The sequence below is a fragment of the Chlorocebus sabaeus genome, chromosome 25, assembly GCF_047675955.1.
Source record: "Chlorocebus sabaeus isolate Y175 chromosome 25, mChlSab1.0.hap1, whole genome shotgun sequence".
NCBI classification, from domain to species: domain Eukaryota; kingdom Metazoa; phylum Chordata; class Mammalia; order Primates; family Cercopithecidae; genus Chlorocebus; species Chlorocebus sabaeus.
The window spans coordinates 72,206,352-72,224,570 of record NC_132928.1 but is presented as its reverse complement, the minus strand read 5'-3'; the positions used below and the strand labels follow the sequence as shown (position 1 = coordinate 72,224,570).

General features: G+C 44.9%; 1 protein-coding gene across 2 annotated transcripts in view; it reads right to left on the bottom strand.

Moving 5' to 3' along the window:
* The window catches only part of SLC35F3 (solute carrier family 35 member F3), a 411,421-nt gene that overhangs the window by 82,658 nt on the left and 310,544 nt on the right, over window positions 1–18,219 (bottom strand). For both annotated transcript variants that reach the window (XM_007989822.3, XM_007989823.3), the window contains one exon: window positions 13,581–13,905. In XM_007989822.3, the coding sequence (XP_007988013.1) occupies window positions 13,581–13,905 (325 nt within the window). The remainder of the gene's footprint in view (window positions 1–13,580; window positions 13,906–18,219) is intronic.

Here is an 18,219-nt window from a genome sequence, read left to right as displayed (position 1 = left end):
TCACAATAGCCAAGTGATGGAATCGACTTACGCGTCCATCAGTAGACAAATGGATAAAGAAAATGTGGCATGTATACGCAATGGAATACCATTCAGCTGTAAAAAGGAACAAAATCATGTCATTTGCAGCAACATGGATGGAACCGGAGGTCATTCTGTTAACTGAAATAATCCAAGCACAGAAAGAGAAAAACTGCATGTTCTCACTCATGCAGGAGCTAAAAATACTTGATCTCAAGGACATAGAGAACAGAATGATAGGACCAGAGACTGGGGAAGGTAGGTGGTGGTAGAGGGTAGGAGTGAAGAGAAGTTGGTTAATGGGGACAAACATACAGTTAGATAGAAGAAAAAAGTACTAAGAAAAAAGACTAGGGTGACTATGCTTAGCAAACAATATTTTGTATATTTCAAAGTAATGAGAAAAGAGGACATGAAATGATATCAATGCATAAAAATGACAAATACTCAAAGTGGTGGATACCCCCAATACTGACTTGATCATTATATAGTCTACGCATGTAAAAAACACATTTACACATAATACATATTTTATATAGATAAAAAAGTTAGCAGGACTTTTAAGACCCTAAATGCACAAATCCTCTAAATTCTTCTCTTCCAGGACTCAGTGAGTTTTAGGAGCTTTTGAAATTCTAGCCAGTATAAATGTGGAATTGAAACTTCCTGAAGATGGGTTTTTACTCTCAGTTCAATCGGATGACATAATGGAACTTCCCCTATGCTAGTCTACTAATTTCAGACCTGACTAATTTCCAAAAAAAAAAAAAAAAAAAGTCTGATAATCAAGCACTTCTTTTTCTAAAACTTACTTTGTCATTCAAGGGCTCTTTCAGAATAGGATTAGTTTATCATTCGGGATGATAGAGGAACAGCTTATTATAAAGACAGAGGGAAATGATTCCTGCATTGCTCCTTGGAGATTGCCTGCCAAGAGCTGATCTTAGCAAGTCTACTCTGATTGTGAACACAAGATTGGCAATACCACCATGTCCATGTGTAATTTCTTCCTTCCCCCCACCCCTTTCTACCAGCACCCCCCCAGGCACTGTGCAAGGTGCTGGGATATGCAGGTGAGCAAGACAGACATGATCCCTCTCCTTGAGGTGTTCAAAGATTGACATTTTCTGTCCAGATACTCTTTAAAATTTTTTTTGTTATATTCAGAATAAAAATAAAGCCACATGGAAGCTTTTGGCCAGTGAGGATATCTAAGTATGCATGGTAGAGGATGTAGGCTCTCAGACTGACTCCAACTCTGAGCTTGTGGGGAGAGATGGAGACTGTAATGAGTGTCACGCTAGCTGTTATGTCCAACTCTTCAGTTCAGAGGGTTGGCACACAGAAGTTGAGTTTTGATTCATGTTATTGGTTGACAGGTGTCATTTAACCCCTTGGTGATCCTTCTCCTGCCTTGCAGCTATGCCATCCCTTGAAGCTTGGGGATTCTGTCATGTGGCCAGTGGAATGGGGAAGTGGAGGAAAATGCCCATCTGCTTCTTATCTGTCTTGGTTGACTCCTAGCCCTTTGGAGGGAAGTCCCTTAGCCCAAGTTAGATGCCAGGGAAGGCTGGGAGATGTAGTAGTCTCTGGCTGCACAGCCCTCCCTGCAGCAACCCTTTACTGTAGCAGGAGGAGCAGGGATCTTGGCTTCAGAGTTACCCATCTCTGTCTCAGAATGATATGTCTTTGCAAAGTCAAACAGGACACTAGTGGCTTGCTTAGGACTCCTGAGAGCCGGGGGCTTGGTCAGGAAACCTAGAAGGTGTTAACTTTCCTCTTTAGGAAAGATCTATTACACACTTCTTACATCTCCTAAAAGGATTCTGCAAAATGCATGTTTACGTGTGTCCCTCAATATACTTCGTGAATTCCCTCCACTTGTTACATGGGAGAAAACATCTTATCCAAGAGACAAAGGCACTTCATAAGCTGGACATAAATACGCCAACTTTCATCCAACTTTAATAAAACAAAACACGTTTTGTTTTTTTTTTTTTGAGGTGGAGTCTCACTCTGTCACCCAGGCTGGAGTGCAGTGGTGCAGTCTCTACAACCTCTGTCTCCTGGGTTCAAGCGATTCTTATGCCTCAACCTCCCGAGTAGCTGGGATTACAGGTGTGCGCCACCACACCCAGCTGATTTTTTTGTGTATTTAGTAGAGACAGGGTTTCACCATGTTGGCCAGGCTGGTCTGGAACTTCTAACCTCAAATGATCTGCCCACCTTGACCTCTCAAAGTGCTGGGATTACAGGCGTGAGCTACCGTGCCCGGCCAAAACAAACAGTTTAAAAATAACCAATAAGCATTTGGAAGACCCATCCCCCATCTCCACTAATTCATAGTAAAATACTGACAAGCCTGTCTCCATTTTGTTGGCGGAAGACTTAAAGTCTTTCTTTGAAAAAGTTCTCTTCTGTTTTTCCCTCAGAGAAACATGTAGCAAAATAATGCTATCTAATGTCTAATGATGTGTTTCTGCAACAAGGGAGCTTTAGTATCCAGTGCTTTTAATTAATTTTGTTATAAATTAATAATGTATACACGATTGAGAGTAACTCATTAAATGTAAGTGTCATAAAATAAGGCACTTAGGTAAGAAAAGCGTGAAATGATTCTGATGCACTCCTGAATGTTACATTAAGTACATAAATCATCTTTGTTTTCTCTCTGCTCAACATAGAATCCAGCAGAGGAGGTGAATGTAATTAGTACAGTTGTATTTTAAATGATCCAGGAAGCATATGAATAGAACTTGCCCTAATATCAGAAAAGGGAGATTACTCTGGCCAACTGGATTTTTTGTCTTTTTTAACAAACTCAGCTAGACAGTTTGAGGCGTGGTCACAAAAACCAATATGCACTTTAAATAATTAAGAGCTTTCCAAGAACAAGTTCACCAGCTGGAAGACACAGTGAACGCACTCACAGCTGGAACCTCTCTTTGAACGGGATGACCCAGGCTGGAAAATGCATCAGAGGAAGTTTCCTAGGGACCCTCCTGTGGAACCCCCTTCTCTTTTAGGACCATATCTGCAGCGGGCTGGGGAGTGGGTGAGGGGACGCCTGGCCCAAGATGGGATAGGCATGTGGCCCCATCTGTTCTGGCTCATGCTTGAAGTAGACACAGCCGCATTCTGGGGAAGTGGAGGCTGACTCTATGGAGCACTTAGCACAGACACTGGCTATCCAAAAGCATGTGCTTTGATTTTGGTTTAAAAATCCAGCATAGCAATTTCCTGTGATTCCTGTTCCCACTGGCTCCTGGTTCATTAGCCAAGGAAAGCTTATGTGGAATGTGATATCACAAAATAACATGGGAGAGAATGCAAGTGCCAAAAAGTCTTTACCCTATGGCTCAATTAGAAATGGATTATTACTCAAAGCAATACGGCATGTGCAGAAAGGCCAGCAAGGAAGAGATGGACAATGAACAACAATAACCACCACTCGAGTAATCGTTGACCAGCAGCAGGAGTAGCAGTGACCACTGTTACTGCAGCACTGACCCAGGGCCGTGTTCCAGGTGAGCTGATTTGCACCCCAAACCTTGAAGCCTACTGTGTAAACAGGCATTATTGGCTGTATTTTTTTTCTTTTTTGAGACGGAGTGTCACTCTTGTTGCCCAGGCTGGAGTGCAGTGGTGCAATCTCAGCTCCCTGCAACTTCCGCCTTCTGGGTTCAAGCAATTCTCCTGCCTCAGCCTCCCAAGTAGCTGGGATTACAGGCATGTGCTACCATGCCCAGCTAATTTTGTATTTTTAGTAGAAATGGGGTTTTGCCATGTTGGTCAGGCTGGTCTTGAACTCCTGACCTCAGGTGATCCACCCGCCTCTGCCTCCCAAAGTGCTGGGATTACAGACGTGAGCCACCGTGCCCATCCTGGATCTATTTTTAAATATGAGAAAACAGAGGCTGCAGGAGCCGTTACAAATAACTTACCCAAAGTCATGTGAGGTGTAAACAGTGGATCTGAGAACTGGAACAAGCCTGACTCAAAGCTCGGGTCCCTTCCCTCGACATGTGGTCTCATTCCTTTCTATATCCTTGGAGCCTCCTGTGGGTACAACACTTGTAGGTACTCCTGTGCCGCATGGGGCAGGAAGGTGGGCTAGTTATTTGGGAAGCCAGTATAATGTCTGTTTCTATGAAGGGCAGGGTAGTCATTCCAATTTAGCTAGGATTTGTATATAATAAAGGCAAAAGGGGTGCCAGTGGAAAAGAAAAGAAAGAGAAGAAACACATCTGCTTTAGCTTCTGCATGGCACAAGCATGTTTTCTCCTTTTTGCTTTTAAGTTTTTGAAAAATAAAAAGCGTCAAGAGCTTGACAGGACATTGCTTTCTAGACAAATGGATCACCTCACTATTCCATCTGGCTTCCAGCTCGTACCCTGGAACGTCATGACAATGCTAAGTTCCACTTCAGTTCTCTGCCTCTCCTGTCAGGACTTGTCTTAAAGTTCATCTCTGCCAAGAAAGGTTTCTTCCTCCTGCAACAGTCTAAAATAATGACAGGGCACAATGCTGTCCTTCTTGCTGTGGGCTCCAAATCATCTACCTGGTTAATCTGAACTGAATCTTTATAAGGAGGAAGACTCAGACCTGGGGTTCTATTATGTTATCATCATCATCATTATTATTTTATGACCTCATCATCATCATCATCATTTTAGGACCTCCTCCTTGTCTATATACACACACACACACAAAACACACACACATACATACATATATGTGTGTGTGTGTGTGTGTGTGTGTGTGTGTTTTTTCAGACAGGGTCTCACTGTCACCCAGGCTGGAGTGCAGTGGCACGATCTTGGCTCGCTGCAACCTCTGCCTCCTGGATTCAAGCGATTCGCCTACCTCAGCCTCCCAAAATGCTGCGACTACAGGCATGTGCCACCATATCCAGCTTTGTATTTTCAGTAGAGATGGGGTTTCATCATGTTGGCCAGGCTGATCTTGAACTCCTGGGCTCAAGTGATCCGCCTGACTCAGCCTCCCAAAATGCTGGGATTACAGGATGAGCCACCATGCCCGGCCCTCCCCCTCATCATTTTATGACTTCATAATAATTATCATTATCATCATCAGAATCATTTTATGACATCATCATCCTCACTTTATGATTTGGAGAGAGAAGTAGGCATGGTTTGAATGAGTTTTGGCATCCACATTAGGAGTCAACCAAAGATGGATAGGAAATCCCTGGACCAAGAACAGTTTGGAACTTTATACACACTACCATGTTTAATTTTGTTCATTTCAAATGCATGGTCTACACAGGAGCTGTGGGAGCCCACGGGAGGGGCACTCAATCCCACAGTAACCTTTGGAAGTGGGAATTAAAGTTTCCATGTTTTTTCGGGTAAGAGCTGAGACTAAGAGCTTTCAGTTGACTTATCTATGACCATGTTGCCAAATAAAGGAAGAGCTGAGTTTCCTGCCCAAACTATCTAATGGCAAGCATGTGTTCTTATCATCTATCACAATATTGCAACATGGGCTAGTAGCACTCCTACCCCTGTTGCTTCATCCTGCCCAGGCACTGCCTCCAGGTTCCTTCCTATGAGGAGAGATAGTGTTGACCCACTTCTTTCCTGGTAGTATTTCTGGAGAGGTCTGAGGCTGCAGAGAATAGCGCTTTCCTGCCCTTTCTCTGAGCATCTCTGGATTCATTGATAACATGAATGAGTTGGATCAGAGAATCCTCAAAGTCAATTTTTGGATCTTTCCAGGTCTCTGTGCAGATGATCTTTTGCTAAATGTGGTGAGATTTTTAAGTTTCAATGTGCCTATCGGCTGGCTCACTAGTCTTGACTCAATGATGAGAAATCACCTGGAAAGTAAGAAATGACTCCACATTTCTTACATTGGGATGGGGTGGTGCCTGAGCATACTGGTTACATCCTGCAAATCTGTACACACTTGTGACTTTTGTTTGCCACCTACATGGGCCCTCCTCCTCATCTGACCAGCACAAAGATTAACTGCTCCTCGAAATCCACCAGTTGAAGGATGCTCCTCTGGGAGACCATCCTTCATTGCTTCCCACCTTCGATTTCACTGACACGCTGATCTCGCAAATATTCACAGGGACCATGGCACTTAATGCTAAAAATGTTACCAAATCCCTTGTTGATAATTCCAGCCTGAGGTAACATGACCCCACAAGTGTCATAATTACACTCATATGGCAGTTATTTAAATGGCTGTTATTCTTCAAACCCACACCTTAAACACAAACATGAGCATTGGAACTGACCTTTCAAATAATTTCAGTGAAATTGAAACAACATTGCTATAGCTGAACAAGACAAGCTCTGGAATTATAAGGTTTTAAGACAGATAACCTTCTTAAACTGCTAAACTTCAAGGCCATATCCTTGATATCTGTTCAAAAATGAATAGCAATCTCAGATAATTGGGATGTGGGATGGCTAAAGTATAGGAAAAAAGGAGATCAAGAGGTAATGAAAATGTTCTGCTTGCCTCAGTGAAAGCCTAAAAATCACTTGCAGAAAGAATATTCTGAACTTGACTGTAGGGGTGTTTGGCTGTCATTGAATTTCACTGGGATGAAGTCGGCATCTGTTAACTGAGATGTGGTGGTGGGGTGGGCGAGATGCCAGAGGAAAAATAAATGAGCTAATCTATGAATACCACAATGATAGGATGAAAGCGAAGACTCTATAGAGTGGTGGGACCTGGTGTAAACTCAGGAAGGTGATGTCACAATCTGGCGCATGTGGACAATGTTCTGTTTCATTTCACCACTGATGTATTCTTGAATATGGCAAGTGTTGTCTTAAAACAGGCAGAGACAACCCAAACCTACTCAGCTTCCCCCATCTCATTTCTTCCTTTGCTGACACCAGTGCCCATTATGACTTCTCATTTAGACTTGGAGCATTGATTACATGATTTCCTGCGGCTGTACCAGACATCTGCTACTCAGCTGGCTATGTGTGTGTGTGTGCGTGTGTGTGTGTGTGTGTGTGAGAGAGAGAGAGAGAGAGAGAGAGGGAGACAGAGTGCATGGGGCATGGTATTTTGCCTTAGGCTAGCCAAATCTGGCTATACATGAGGATGTGTACGCATAATTGCCATTATTCACCACCACACTCAAGCCATGGGACAAATTACAAACTGCAGTCTTCCAATATTTTGTCAATTTTTTCTAAACCAGTTACAAAAATAAACAAACAAACAACAAAAACATCAACTGTAAGAGTTCCGAATATAGCTCATCACTTTCTGGGTGGATACTTCTTAGAAATCAGACAGGAAAGGCTGGGTGCAGTGGCTCATGCCTGTAATCCCAGCACTTTGGGAAGCCAAGGTGAGTGGATCACTTGAGAACAGGAGTAGGAGATTAGCCTGGGCAGCATGGCGAAACCTCAACTTTACAAAAACTATTTAATACAACAACAACAACAAGGAAGAAATCAGACAAGAAATGAGACTGCGATAAGGTAGGAGGAAGGGTGAAGGTAAAGGAAATTTCCACTTGATCTCATCACTGCTGTATCCTCAGCTCCTAGAACAGCACCTGAGACAGAGAAGGTGCTGGAAAGATTTTGTGGAATGAACGAAGTACTATCTCTCTCCTAGGATGAGGGGCCCTGTCACCTTGTTTCCAAAAGGGCCTTATGCTATAAAGAACAACTGTTGATCCTGGAACAACAGGCTGGAATGTGCCTGGGGCTCAGGGTAAGAAACACATCAGCTTTCTGAAATGTGAGGCCTGACAGCAGGAAGGCAAGGAGATGCTGAGCTTCGCTAAATGGGGCTCCCTTGGCAATGCCTTAGCATTTACCATCGTGCCTGAAAAACTGTACATATATTTCCTGGAAAGAAGATATTCCCCATGTTTTCAGAACACTTGAGTTTGGTGAAAGTGACAATTAGAATGCTTTTTATTAACAGAAGAGTGTGATGTAAGTCTCAAAAAGTTGACAGTTCAAACAAGTTTCATAATACTTCAGGATTCACACTCAAAATTCTTGCTACTGCTCAGGAACTAGGCATCCTGTCCCCCAACAAACAAACACCTGACAGTCATTCCACCTCTTATGTGAATTGGGACCATATGCTGCAGCCAGTTACATAATTAGTACCATGAATCCTACTTTTGAAAGCAGCTGATTATACCAGAAACTTCTGGAGGCTCCACTTGCCTGGCAAATACAGCCCCAACTCCTTGATTGGGCACCCCAAGTCCTTCCCAATGGACCTTCAGCTGAATTTGGAGTCCCAAGATCTACTGTGCCCTTGTCCCTCACACCCAAGCTACAGCCAAGACAGTTTGCCCTCAGCTCTTGCCCCACTTCCTCCTTACATTTTATTTTATTTATTTTTTTTAATAGGAGACTGTCTCCCACTCAGTTGTGAGTTCCTTAGGGTCAAGAACAACAGCTGTCATTCACGTCTGTCCATGTGCCCACATAGATATCAAGGAAGTATTTGTTGACCTGGATTGACCTCCAGCCTTGTCCTTCATTCCATTTTCTACAGAGTGGCAGCAGCTGCATTTTGAAAGATCCAATCTGATCACTGCTTCCATGACTCCTGCTGATATTCACACTGGAAGTGAAACTCCTCAGCATAGCGTAGGAGGCTCGCCAGCATCTGCTCCACCTAACTGCCGAGTCTTCTCTCTCACCTTACCCCACTTACATCCTACATCCTGGGAAGAGCTCTGTGCTCTGTGTCCAGCCTGTGTCCTTTATGCAGGCTACTGTCTGCTTAGAATATTCTTGACCTTCTCCTTCAGCACCTAGAGAACCATCTGCTTGTCCTTAAATAAATTGTTTCTGGCTAACTTATTTATTTTTTTTGACACAGGGTCTCACGCTGTTACCCAGGCTGGAGCACAGTGGCCTGATCACTGCTTATTGCAGCCTCAACCTCCCAAGGCTCAGGTGATCCTCCTGCCTAGTCCCCTGAGTAGCTGGGACTACAGGTGCACCATCACGCCTGGCTAATTTTTGTATTTTTAGTAGAGACGGTTTTGCCATGTTGCCAAGGCTGGTCTTGAACCCCTGGGCTCAATCAATCTGCCCGCCTCAGCCCCCCACAGTGCTGGGATTACAGACATTAGCCACAGCGCCAGGCCCTACCTAACTTCTTCTAAGAAACTTTTGTACCCTGCCCCAGGACACATGTATCTGGGCCTTCCCCCACTCTCAGCTACCTTGCATGCACCCCCACCCTGTTTGGCTATCTGACTTCCTTTCAGGTTTTGGGCTCCTGGAGGACAGAGTCCATTTATCTTATAGTTCTAGTGCATTGCCTAGAGAAGATGCACAGTAACTATTTTCAGAACAAAGCTCCAGATTGCAACTGCTCCACTCTGCTCTTTAGATTTTAAACGGCCAATGAATATTACAGCTGCAAGACCCGATATGGTTCCTGCGTAAGTCTGGGCGGCAAGGTACACACACCCGGCCCTTGCAGGGTTTAAGATGAAAGGCATCTAAACTGCCCTTTTCCCTTTCTAGGCTCTACTGTTGCTCAGAATATCTGAAGCAGAATCAATTGGCTGGCTTACAGAAAGCCTGGAACTACAAAAGGCAGAGAAAAACATCTGTCACCACTGCACCGTTCACTTTTTTTGGCAGCCGCGTGATAGCAGAAGGTCTCAGCACTTGCTTTTGAAAACAGGTCATTACTGCTGCAAATTCCTGGAAGACCTTTGAACAAGAATGAAAATGCCCCAGATCTGCTCCAGCTCTGCTGACCTCTCAGATCTGAAAAGCTGCATTCCTGTTCCAGGGTCAGAGGGGCCAGGAGGCTGTGTGTCATCACACCTGTGCTCAACAGTCTTTCCCAAACACAGACCCGATATAGCCACCTCCCTGTGCCTCCCCCAGACGCTAGGTGGTCCAGGAGACTGTGGTTCCCAAGCAGCCGCAAGCATCTCATGACTGAAGCCCTCTCTGAGTTCTGGGCACTATTGCTTCCTCAGAACATCCCTGAGGCCAGCTTCAGTGAGAAACAGGGAAGATAAGGGTTGGGCTGCCTATCATATTGGAGAAGGAAGCAGCTCATTGTACACCTGGATGGTTGAGTGCTTGCTGGGAAGACTATAAGGCAGGGGCTGAAGACCCATATGAGGTTTGCCCATTCACGTCTAATTCCTGACAACAGTATCTGGTCATGAGAAGCCTGATCAGTGTTCTTTTATGCCCTGTGAAGCCACTAGGGCCATAAGTTGATTTCTTCAGGACTGACACTTGCATGCAGCGTAAGGGTTGACCCTCTTGTAGTTTAAATTGGCCACCATGAGGCAGCCAATGAACAAAGCACGGGCAACAGCCTTCAGTATAACCTGCAGAGGCTATCACAACACAGTACTGGTTCCTCGCATTTACACAACATGTTACAGTTTATAGGGTGCTTTCATGTACAGCGTGCCATTGGATCACGCAGCAGTCTTTTGTGCAAGACAGTGCATAGATCATCACCTCCCATTTACAAATGGGCATCTGAGGCTCTGAGAGCTTTGAGGACTTGACCATGGAGCCTCCTGTCATGAGTGGCAGAACACCAGGGCTCGAAGAGGACCACGGCTCAAAGAGGACCAGAACTCGAACATCCTCTGGGCTGGGGCCCAGCGGATTCACTCATCAGTTCTACATGGTGAGGTGAGTCCTAGTTCTAACATTTGGTAAAATCAGCAGCATTAAAAAAAAAAATCTGTAGCTGGGACTCAACAACTCCAGGGCATTTACAGTTAAAGTGCAGCCCGTGGGCCAGCAGCACTAGGATTCCCTGGAAGTTCCTAAGAAAAGTGGAATCTCAGATCGACCCAGACCTACTGAATCAGAGTCTGCCTTCAACAAGACTCCAGGGAGCCGCACAGGGCATTGCAGTTTGCGGAGCTCTGTGCTGGGGAACACATGCCTTCCTCTCTCCGCTCTGGCTTCACCCTGGGGAAGCAGCTCAGTTGGGGAGGGTTTAGAGAAAAGAAGCTTCCATCTGATTGCCTCCTGATAACTGCAGGAAAAGCTGCTGTATCTGTCCAGCTCCCCTCTCGGTGGAACAGGTCTCTGTTCATCTCCTTTTCTTCCCAGCTCCCTGCTGAACACCTTTAGCCAACAGACTCATCTCAGACAACTCAAAATCTCTCTGGCAATAATTTTGATAAAAGCATGAAGATGAAAGATGTGATTTCAGTCTTCCTTGATCTCTGAGAATCCTAAAGTCTGTTTAAAGTACTCCCAATATGAGCTGTGACAGAGTTGTGATTTCCTAAGGAAGGTCTGCAGTGTTAAAATGTTTCTCTCCTCTTGAGGAAGGATCTCTCTTCACCCCTCCAATGGTGTAGATGGCTTGATTGACATGCTTACTAATTGGCTGGTAAATTAGCAGCTCTGCCTAGCCATGGGGATAACACAGCTTACAATCAGAAACAAACAAACAAAAACCAAAAAACAAAACAAAAAAACAACTTTTTTAAAGAGCTGGAGCAGAATGTGAAGACAGAAATTGGGAAAGGTTTCAACCAGTTTCACTAATAAAGTTGGGATTATCCTCCCTCTTTTACATTGTTTGCCAGTTAACAGGGCAGTCACCAGATTGTTTTAATGGTTCTTTCTGAGCACTTTTTATGGGAAGACAATAGGTTGAAACCAAGGTGCTGATGTTTTTCTATGTATAACTAATCTTCAACGACCTTTCATTTTTTCCTACTTTGACCACATAAGCACCACTGATCTTGATTCCTTCTGTGTGGTTTTCGGCACAATAGTTTAATGGTGCCAGGCCTACCCTAAGTGGCTGGCGGTGACAGTCTTCTCCCCAGGTAAGTGGTAGCCATGGAGTGCATTTGGGACAACAGTCAGTGTTACCACTTGTGGGGGCCTCTTTCAGCCTGTATGGTTAAAGGTAGCAGGAAAGAAGCATTTCATCTTCCCTCCCAAAAATTCTTCATCAAGAAAGTGCATATAAGCTCACTTTCAGCATTTCATTAGAGGCAGTAGCATAGCATCCTAATCAGTTTTAATGAAAGGCAAATGCCTAATTACAAATTAAATACACGTCGGGATACTTAACTGTTAAATACATCATTTACTAAATATTAGCTTTTCTCTGGGACTATTTTACTCTTGCCTTTGGGACAATCTTGGACCCTAATGATTTGTTTCCTTCTGTTTTTGGCTTCTATTCAGAAGAGGGTGCATTAAGTGCCTCTTTAGCAATTTCTGGCTGGTCCATGAGCCACTGGTTTAGGTCAACCCTGAGGATCAGAATTCTTTGCACTGAAGCCATTTCACTAAGAGGACCTGTGAGACTGGCCATGTGATTCTATTCAAGCTCCATCAGAGCCCCTTCCTCCAGAATTCATGCTGTGATTTACAAGTAGCTCTTTTAAAGGAGCCAGGCCAAATTCCCTCTGAACATTAAAAAAGTATCACACTGTACTTCCAGCTACACGTTTACAGGGACAACATGGTAGATTCCCAGAAAGAAATTCTGGTCCAGGTGTAGACCACCATTTCCAAACCTCTTTGTTCCTTGGACCCAATGATGTTTTTAGTTATCCTGTATCTTCTAAGGGGAACTTCAGGACACAGCAATCTTACGGGGGTATGTGTTTGGCAGACTGGGGTGTGGTGGGGAAGAAGGCAGTGGTGAAGGAATGAAGACTCTTACATGCTCAATTTCTCCTCACCTCTGGGACCGATAAAAGATGAGTTTCCAGGGCCTGCTGTGTCACCTTGGCCAGCATTCATTTGTTTTTTGTTTTTTGGTTTTTTTTTGACTAGGCCTGATTTGGGACAGCCCTTGACATGGCTCACAGGAGGCCTCCACTTTGGGGAAACACCAGATGCTCTTATAGGCACAGATGAGCGCCATGGGTCAACACCAACAATGTGACTCCCGGGGCGGGCTGCATGAGCCCTCCTGCATACTGAGGTAGAGGTTGAGGTCAGGGTTTCCGGCCTCTTTTTGAAAGGGACGTCATTCCAATGGACTCCATTTGAGAAAATAGAGTCAACAAAGTCCAGACACTGCTTTGGTTTTTGCCATCACACTGGGAGATATTCAGACCCATGCAATTACATACCCGAAGCAGGGCATGTCTTGGGATCAGAAAGAGGATGAGTAAGGAAATCTCTGCAGCGAACAGATCTCCGTGTGGAAAGTCAGCTACAGGAAGCGTCCGAGTGACCTGGCCCCATGGCCTTGCGGTCCTCACCCCAGCTTGCTGAGGGATGAACTGCGCTACACAGTTCTCCCATTTCTAAGCTTTCTGGGAACCTACTACTTGCTGTCTCTGGAATACACTGCTGCCTGCTTTTATATAAAGGGGGTCCCAGGGCTGACGGGCAGGAGGCAGAGAGGCAGAGGAAGGAGGCGTTCATTACCCAGGGTAGAGGGAATTCTGCTCCCTACCCCTCTCAGAGAGTAGGTGCATTCACTGCGACATCTCTCCACGGGCTCCCACCGGCTCATCCCAGCGCCTGCCACCAGGGGCAGCTCTGCAGAGTCAGCGCTGGATGGAGCAGCCCCGGGTCAGGAGGCCTCCTCGTGCAGGACGCGCTTACCTGTATCTCTGCTTCACAGACTGCTTCTCTGTGGACTTGCAGACGTGCCCCACGTAGTACAACGGGAAGAATAAAAAGTTCCAGTTGGTGGCAAACCACGTGAGGGTGAAGGGCGCGTCGAACTTCCTGAAGGTCAGCTTGGCGAGCTGCGTGGAGCCCGCCCACGAGGAGCACACGCACAGCACGACCGCCACGCCCCAGAAGATCTTCTTGAGCTGCGCCCGGGAGCACGTCCAGCAGCGGCGGCTCGCTCTCCCGCCGGTCTCCACCCCGGCCGGCGCCTGGACCTCCGCCGGGCCCGGGGAGTCCCGGGGGCGCTCCTCCCCTGGGGAAGAGAAGGGCGTGGTTAGCAGGGCCTGCAGACCTTCACCCCTGCACTTAACAGGGCGCTGCCCTGCAGCCATTGTCACCGCCAGCTACCTGGCGGCCGCAGGGGCGGCTTCTAGGACGTGTGTGTGACACCAAGCTGCAATAGAAAACGTTTACACAGGTTTCCTATTCTCCAGAAGCTCCGCTCTCCAAGTGTGGTCCGTGGGCCGGGCAGCGTCAGCACCCTTCCCAGTCCGTCCCCGGAACTTGTTGGAAATGCAGAATTTCAGGGCTCACCCCAGGCCCCCAAATCAGAACCTGCATTCCTCAGGTGATCTGCGTGCTTCGGGAAACGCTTCTCCAGAACACACAGAGCGGCTGAAATGCCTCCACTCTCAGTTATGGCAGTTGACGAGTACTCACGTGCTCCTGGGTGCCGGGGCAGTACTGGGGGCTGGAGATTCCTACAGGGCGAGGTCTTGACCTCTAAAAGATCCCAGTACCTTGACAGAGGTGGCCTGTTACTTAAAGGCACAGTTGGCCGAGACTCTCTCCTCTTATTTTGTATGTACGGCAAAAATAGAGTTCGCCACTCTTACTTTTCTATCTGCTTTAACTGGCTTCCTGCTGATAGCCTCCAGTCCCACTTCGAAGCTTTACTTAAAAACCACAACCTCTGGCAGCTGGTGTGTGAAAGGCCACAGACACTCCATTCTAGAGCTGTGTGATTTCTGGAAACCACGCTGCAGCCCAAAGCTTGGCTCTGCCGCAGTGTTGTTTCCGCAGACCAGAAGAAGGTGAAAAGGCGTTATTTTCCACTGTTTGCTTTTTCATTCACGATTGTGTGCGTGTCAGTCAGCTGGAAATTTAAACAAAGCTGTAGCCTGTGTCGGGTGTAACTATGGATGGATGCAAATTTCCAGAAGGCAGTGTACCTGCCTTTTATAATGATGTTGTGCCTGGCACCCAGCTGAATGGAGGCACACTAGTGCTAAGAGGCCATTTTCACTCTAGGGGAGGAAATGAATCCCAAATATATTGGGGTCAAACGTGCTTTCTCTACATTGTTTAAACTTAATTAAAATAATTTTAATAACAAACTGAGTTTTGTATATCATACTTTCTGAAGCATGATGAGTCTATGAGGCAAAATTGTGATTAAATGTAACCTAGTTTTCAGGTGTTAACTAATATCGTTAACCACCGGCTGTGCTGTATCTGTTTCAGCCAAAGATAAACCGAAGCATTACATGGCTAGTCAGAGATAATGTACTTTATTGGGTCAAATTCTGTTTCACACCGTCCCTATTGTGCTTCATTACTTGCTTTATTAATAACCTCCGTCCTTCTCTTACTTTTCATGTGCTCACATATCCAAGTTGGAAAGTCCCTGGAAAACCAAATGCCTTGCCACCCTCTGAGCTTCTGACAAGCTGTCTGTTCCTGCATGGGCTGCAGGGCAGAAAGATGTGGAGGACAAAAAGGAAGATTGATTGCCAGCCTTTTTGGGGATCTGTGTGCTTATGCCCTCCTACCAGGATCTCTTGATGTTCCTCACGGTGAATTCCCACAACTTAATGCAATTGCAGTTTCAGACAGAAGCATGCACATTTCAATTTACACACGGATTACCTGTCATTTTGAATTAGCATCTGCAGCTGTTCATTATCGGGATAATTTGCAAGGCGTGTTGGAGGTTAGAGGGGTTTGTCACTATTAGCATCACTGTCAAAAACTCATCCTGAAAAGATGATTGTAGAGATGAAAAAAAAGTTCACAAAAATAAAATGCAGTTTCACGGTAATAACTTCCAGTGAAAGAATGAACTCCAAAAGAGGCTGAATAAATTCAGCTCACAGCATGTTTCTTCATTGAATGTTTTCATTATAGCAAATTAAGCTTTAAAACGTAGCAAACTAGGCAGTGAGGCTGCATGGCTTTTACAATGAAGGAGAAAATCATCAAATCATGTAATTTGGTATTGCTACAATGTTTCTATGGATTTGGATTAAGGAAGTTGTTCTCTAACTTTGTAACCTCTGGATCCTCAAACCAAAGGAATATGAACAAAATACAAACAAAATTAAGACACTTAGAACTAAACTCACTACTCTGTTATTCGAAAATAACCACATTATAAATAGAACAACGTTTTACAAAATGTGATGCAGTTAACAGGCGTTATAAGGAAAAAAGATTCCATGCTTGGATAGATTTGGAAAACACCAAGTGGAACAGACAGATTCCTTTGCTGTAGGAATATTCAGGGCCAATGGATATTGTGAATTTCCAGGAGGCTGCTTCCCATATTATTTAAATTGTAACACCTGTGGTAGGGACTCCTGTACTCTGGAATACACTTTGGGAAACACTGGAATATATCCGTAAAGAATAATAGACAACCAAACCCAATTCATTGCAAACCTCACACTTCACTATACTGCGTCTCTTATAAAAATAATCACTTATCAGTTTCATTACCTCATTCTTCATACTGCTAAACATGTCGTACCTCATATAAATAAAAAGTATTCTTTATACATACATCACAAAATTGCTAAATAGTAAAAAGAAAAAGCAATTTTTAATGATGTTAGCACCCAGAGATACCACAATTGACATTTGCTGTTGCATTTCCCCAGTCTTTTGTGTCTGTGCAACACGCACACACACACACCCCTCTCAGCAGAACTGTGCCCCTAGCACAGATGAACACACAAACCCATTCACACACCCACACTGAAAAACTGGGATCACACTGTGTTTTTATCTTCCATTTATTTAACCTAACTTAAAATGAACAGCATGCACTTTTTACATCTCACAGGCCTATGTACAGTGCAATGCGTCCTCAGAACCTTTCAATCAGACAGGAAATTGCTGTGAAACATGTGCCCTGTGCCAAGAGCTTTGGGTGGTCTATAAATAAGCATAAAGCATGATTACCGTTCTTCAGGAATGGACTGTCTATGTCAGAGTGACGAAAGATCCATGAAGGAATTACAGAACAATTACGTGTAAAATAGAGATTCGGACTATATAATAGGAATTCTGCAGAGAGTGTGGTCAGTGCGCATTGGGATAATAGTGAAAAGAATCGGAAGAGGCAGGTGGTTGACCTGGGCTTTGGAGGATAGAACATAAAAGTAAAAAAGAGGAGCAAAATTCAGGGTCAGGAATACCCAGGACCTGACCAGGGGCAGTGAGGATGGTGGTGAGAACTGAAATTCACTGCCACCTCGTCACTCTGCAATGCCTCATCTTGCTTTGGTTAGACATGCCACAGGAGAAACTGCCAGGCTTGCTGAAGGGACTGGAGCAAACTCAGATGTTGACTGATCCTACTTTATTAGGAAAGTGCAAACCACAACATCCATAACAAAGTAATACAGTTAGTTGAAGAACAAACGTAGAGTGACACAACAATTTTGCTTAGCAGATGCATTTATTTTCTACTATTGGAAGTGCACCCCACACTTCACATCATTTCCAGGGTCATTTTCCATGAACTGGCTCACTGATGCTCAAACAGATTTCAGACAGAAGGAGTTACAATGAGGAAGGCTATATCTCTTTTCAGAAGCCTTTCAAATCTTCTAAGTGTAGGAAATTTCTGTTTAATTCTGTCCCCCACCACCAAAATTTCAGGTCAAGTGTTGCCTTTGTTTGATTTCACTCCTTTATCACACTTGAAAGAGGCAGTGCCTCAAGGAAATCAATGCCAAAATTAGGCTCACACTGTTTACTGCCACAGCTCCTGGGACCATGGGTATGCGACTAGAAATACTACTTATGTCACCCTCACCTTCACTCTCCAACACCCCTTCCCCACTAACAATCCCTCTGTTTATGATCATCTTGTGCCTTAAATTCTAATCTTGTACTTTAGCCAGCAGTTCTGGGAGCAATGCAAAGCAGATTATACACTCTAGCCCAACGCTTATGCTGACAGACGCTGTAATTGTGGATTCAAGCATCTCCCTGAAGCTGTGTCACCTCTAAATTCTGTTTATGCTACTTAATTCATCCATAAATGCTGGAGGACAGGTGGGTTCATCCTAGTCCTGTTGCCTGAGTTGCTTCCGTTAAGCATGTGTGTGTGCGTGCGCGTGCGCAAATGCAGGGGGAGTGTTCTCATGCGCACTTTATATACTCCATGGCATGGTGAGATGTAACCATGCCTGTGTGTGAGCTTCCATTTTAGCCCTGTCTCAGTGTCCTGAGGGCTGTCAGGCAATTTGTTAAAACTGCATAAACCCCACCACCTGCAAAATCACACTTTTTGCTTGTGACCAAAGAGAGAAAGGATTCACACTTGGTCAAACAGAAG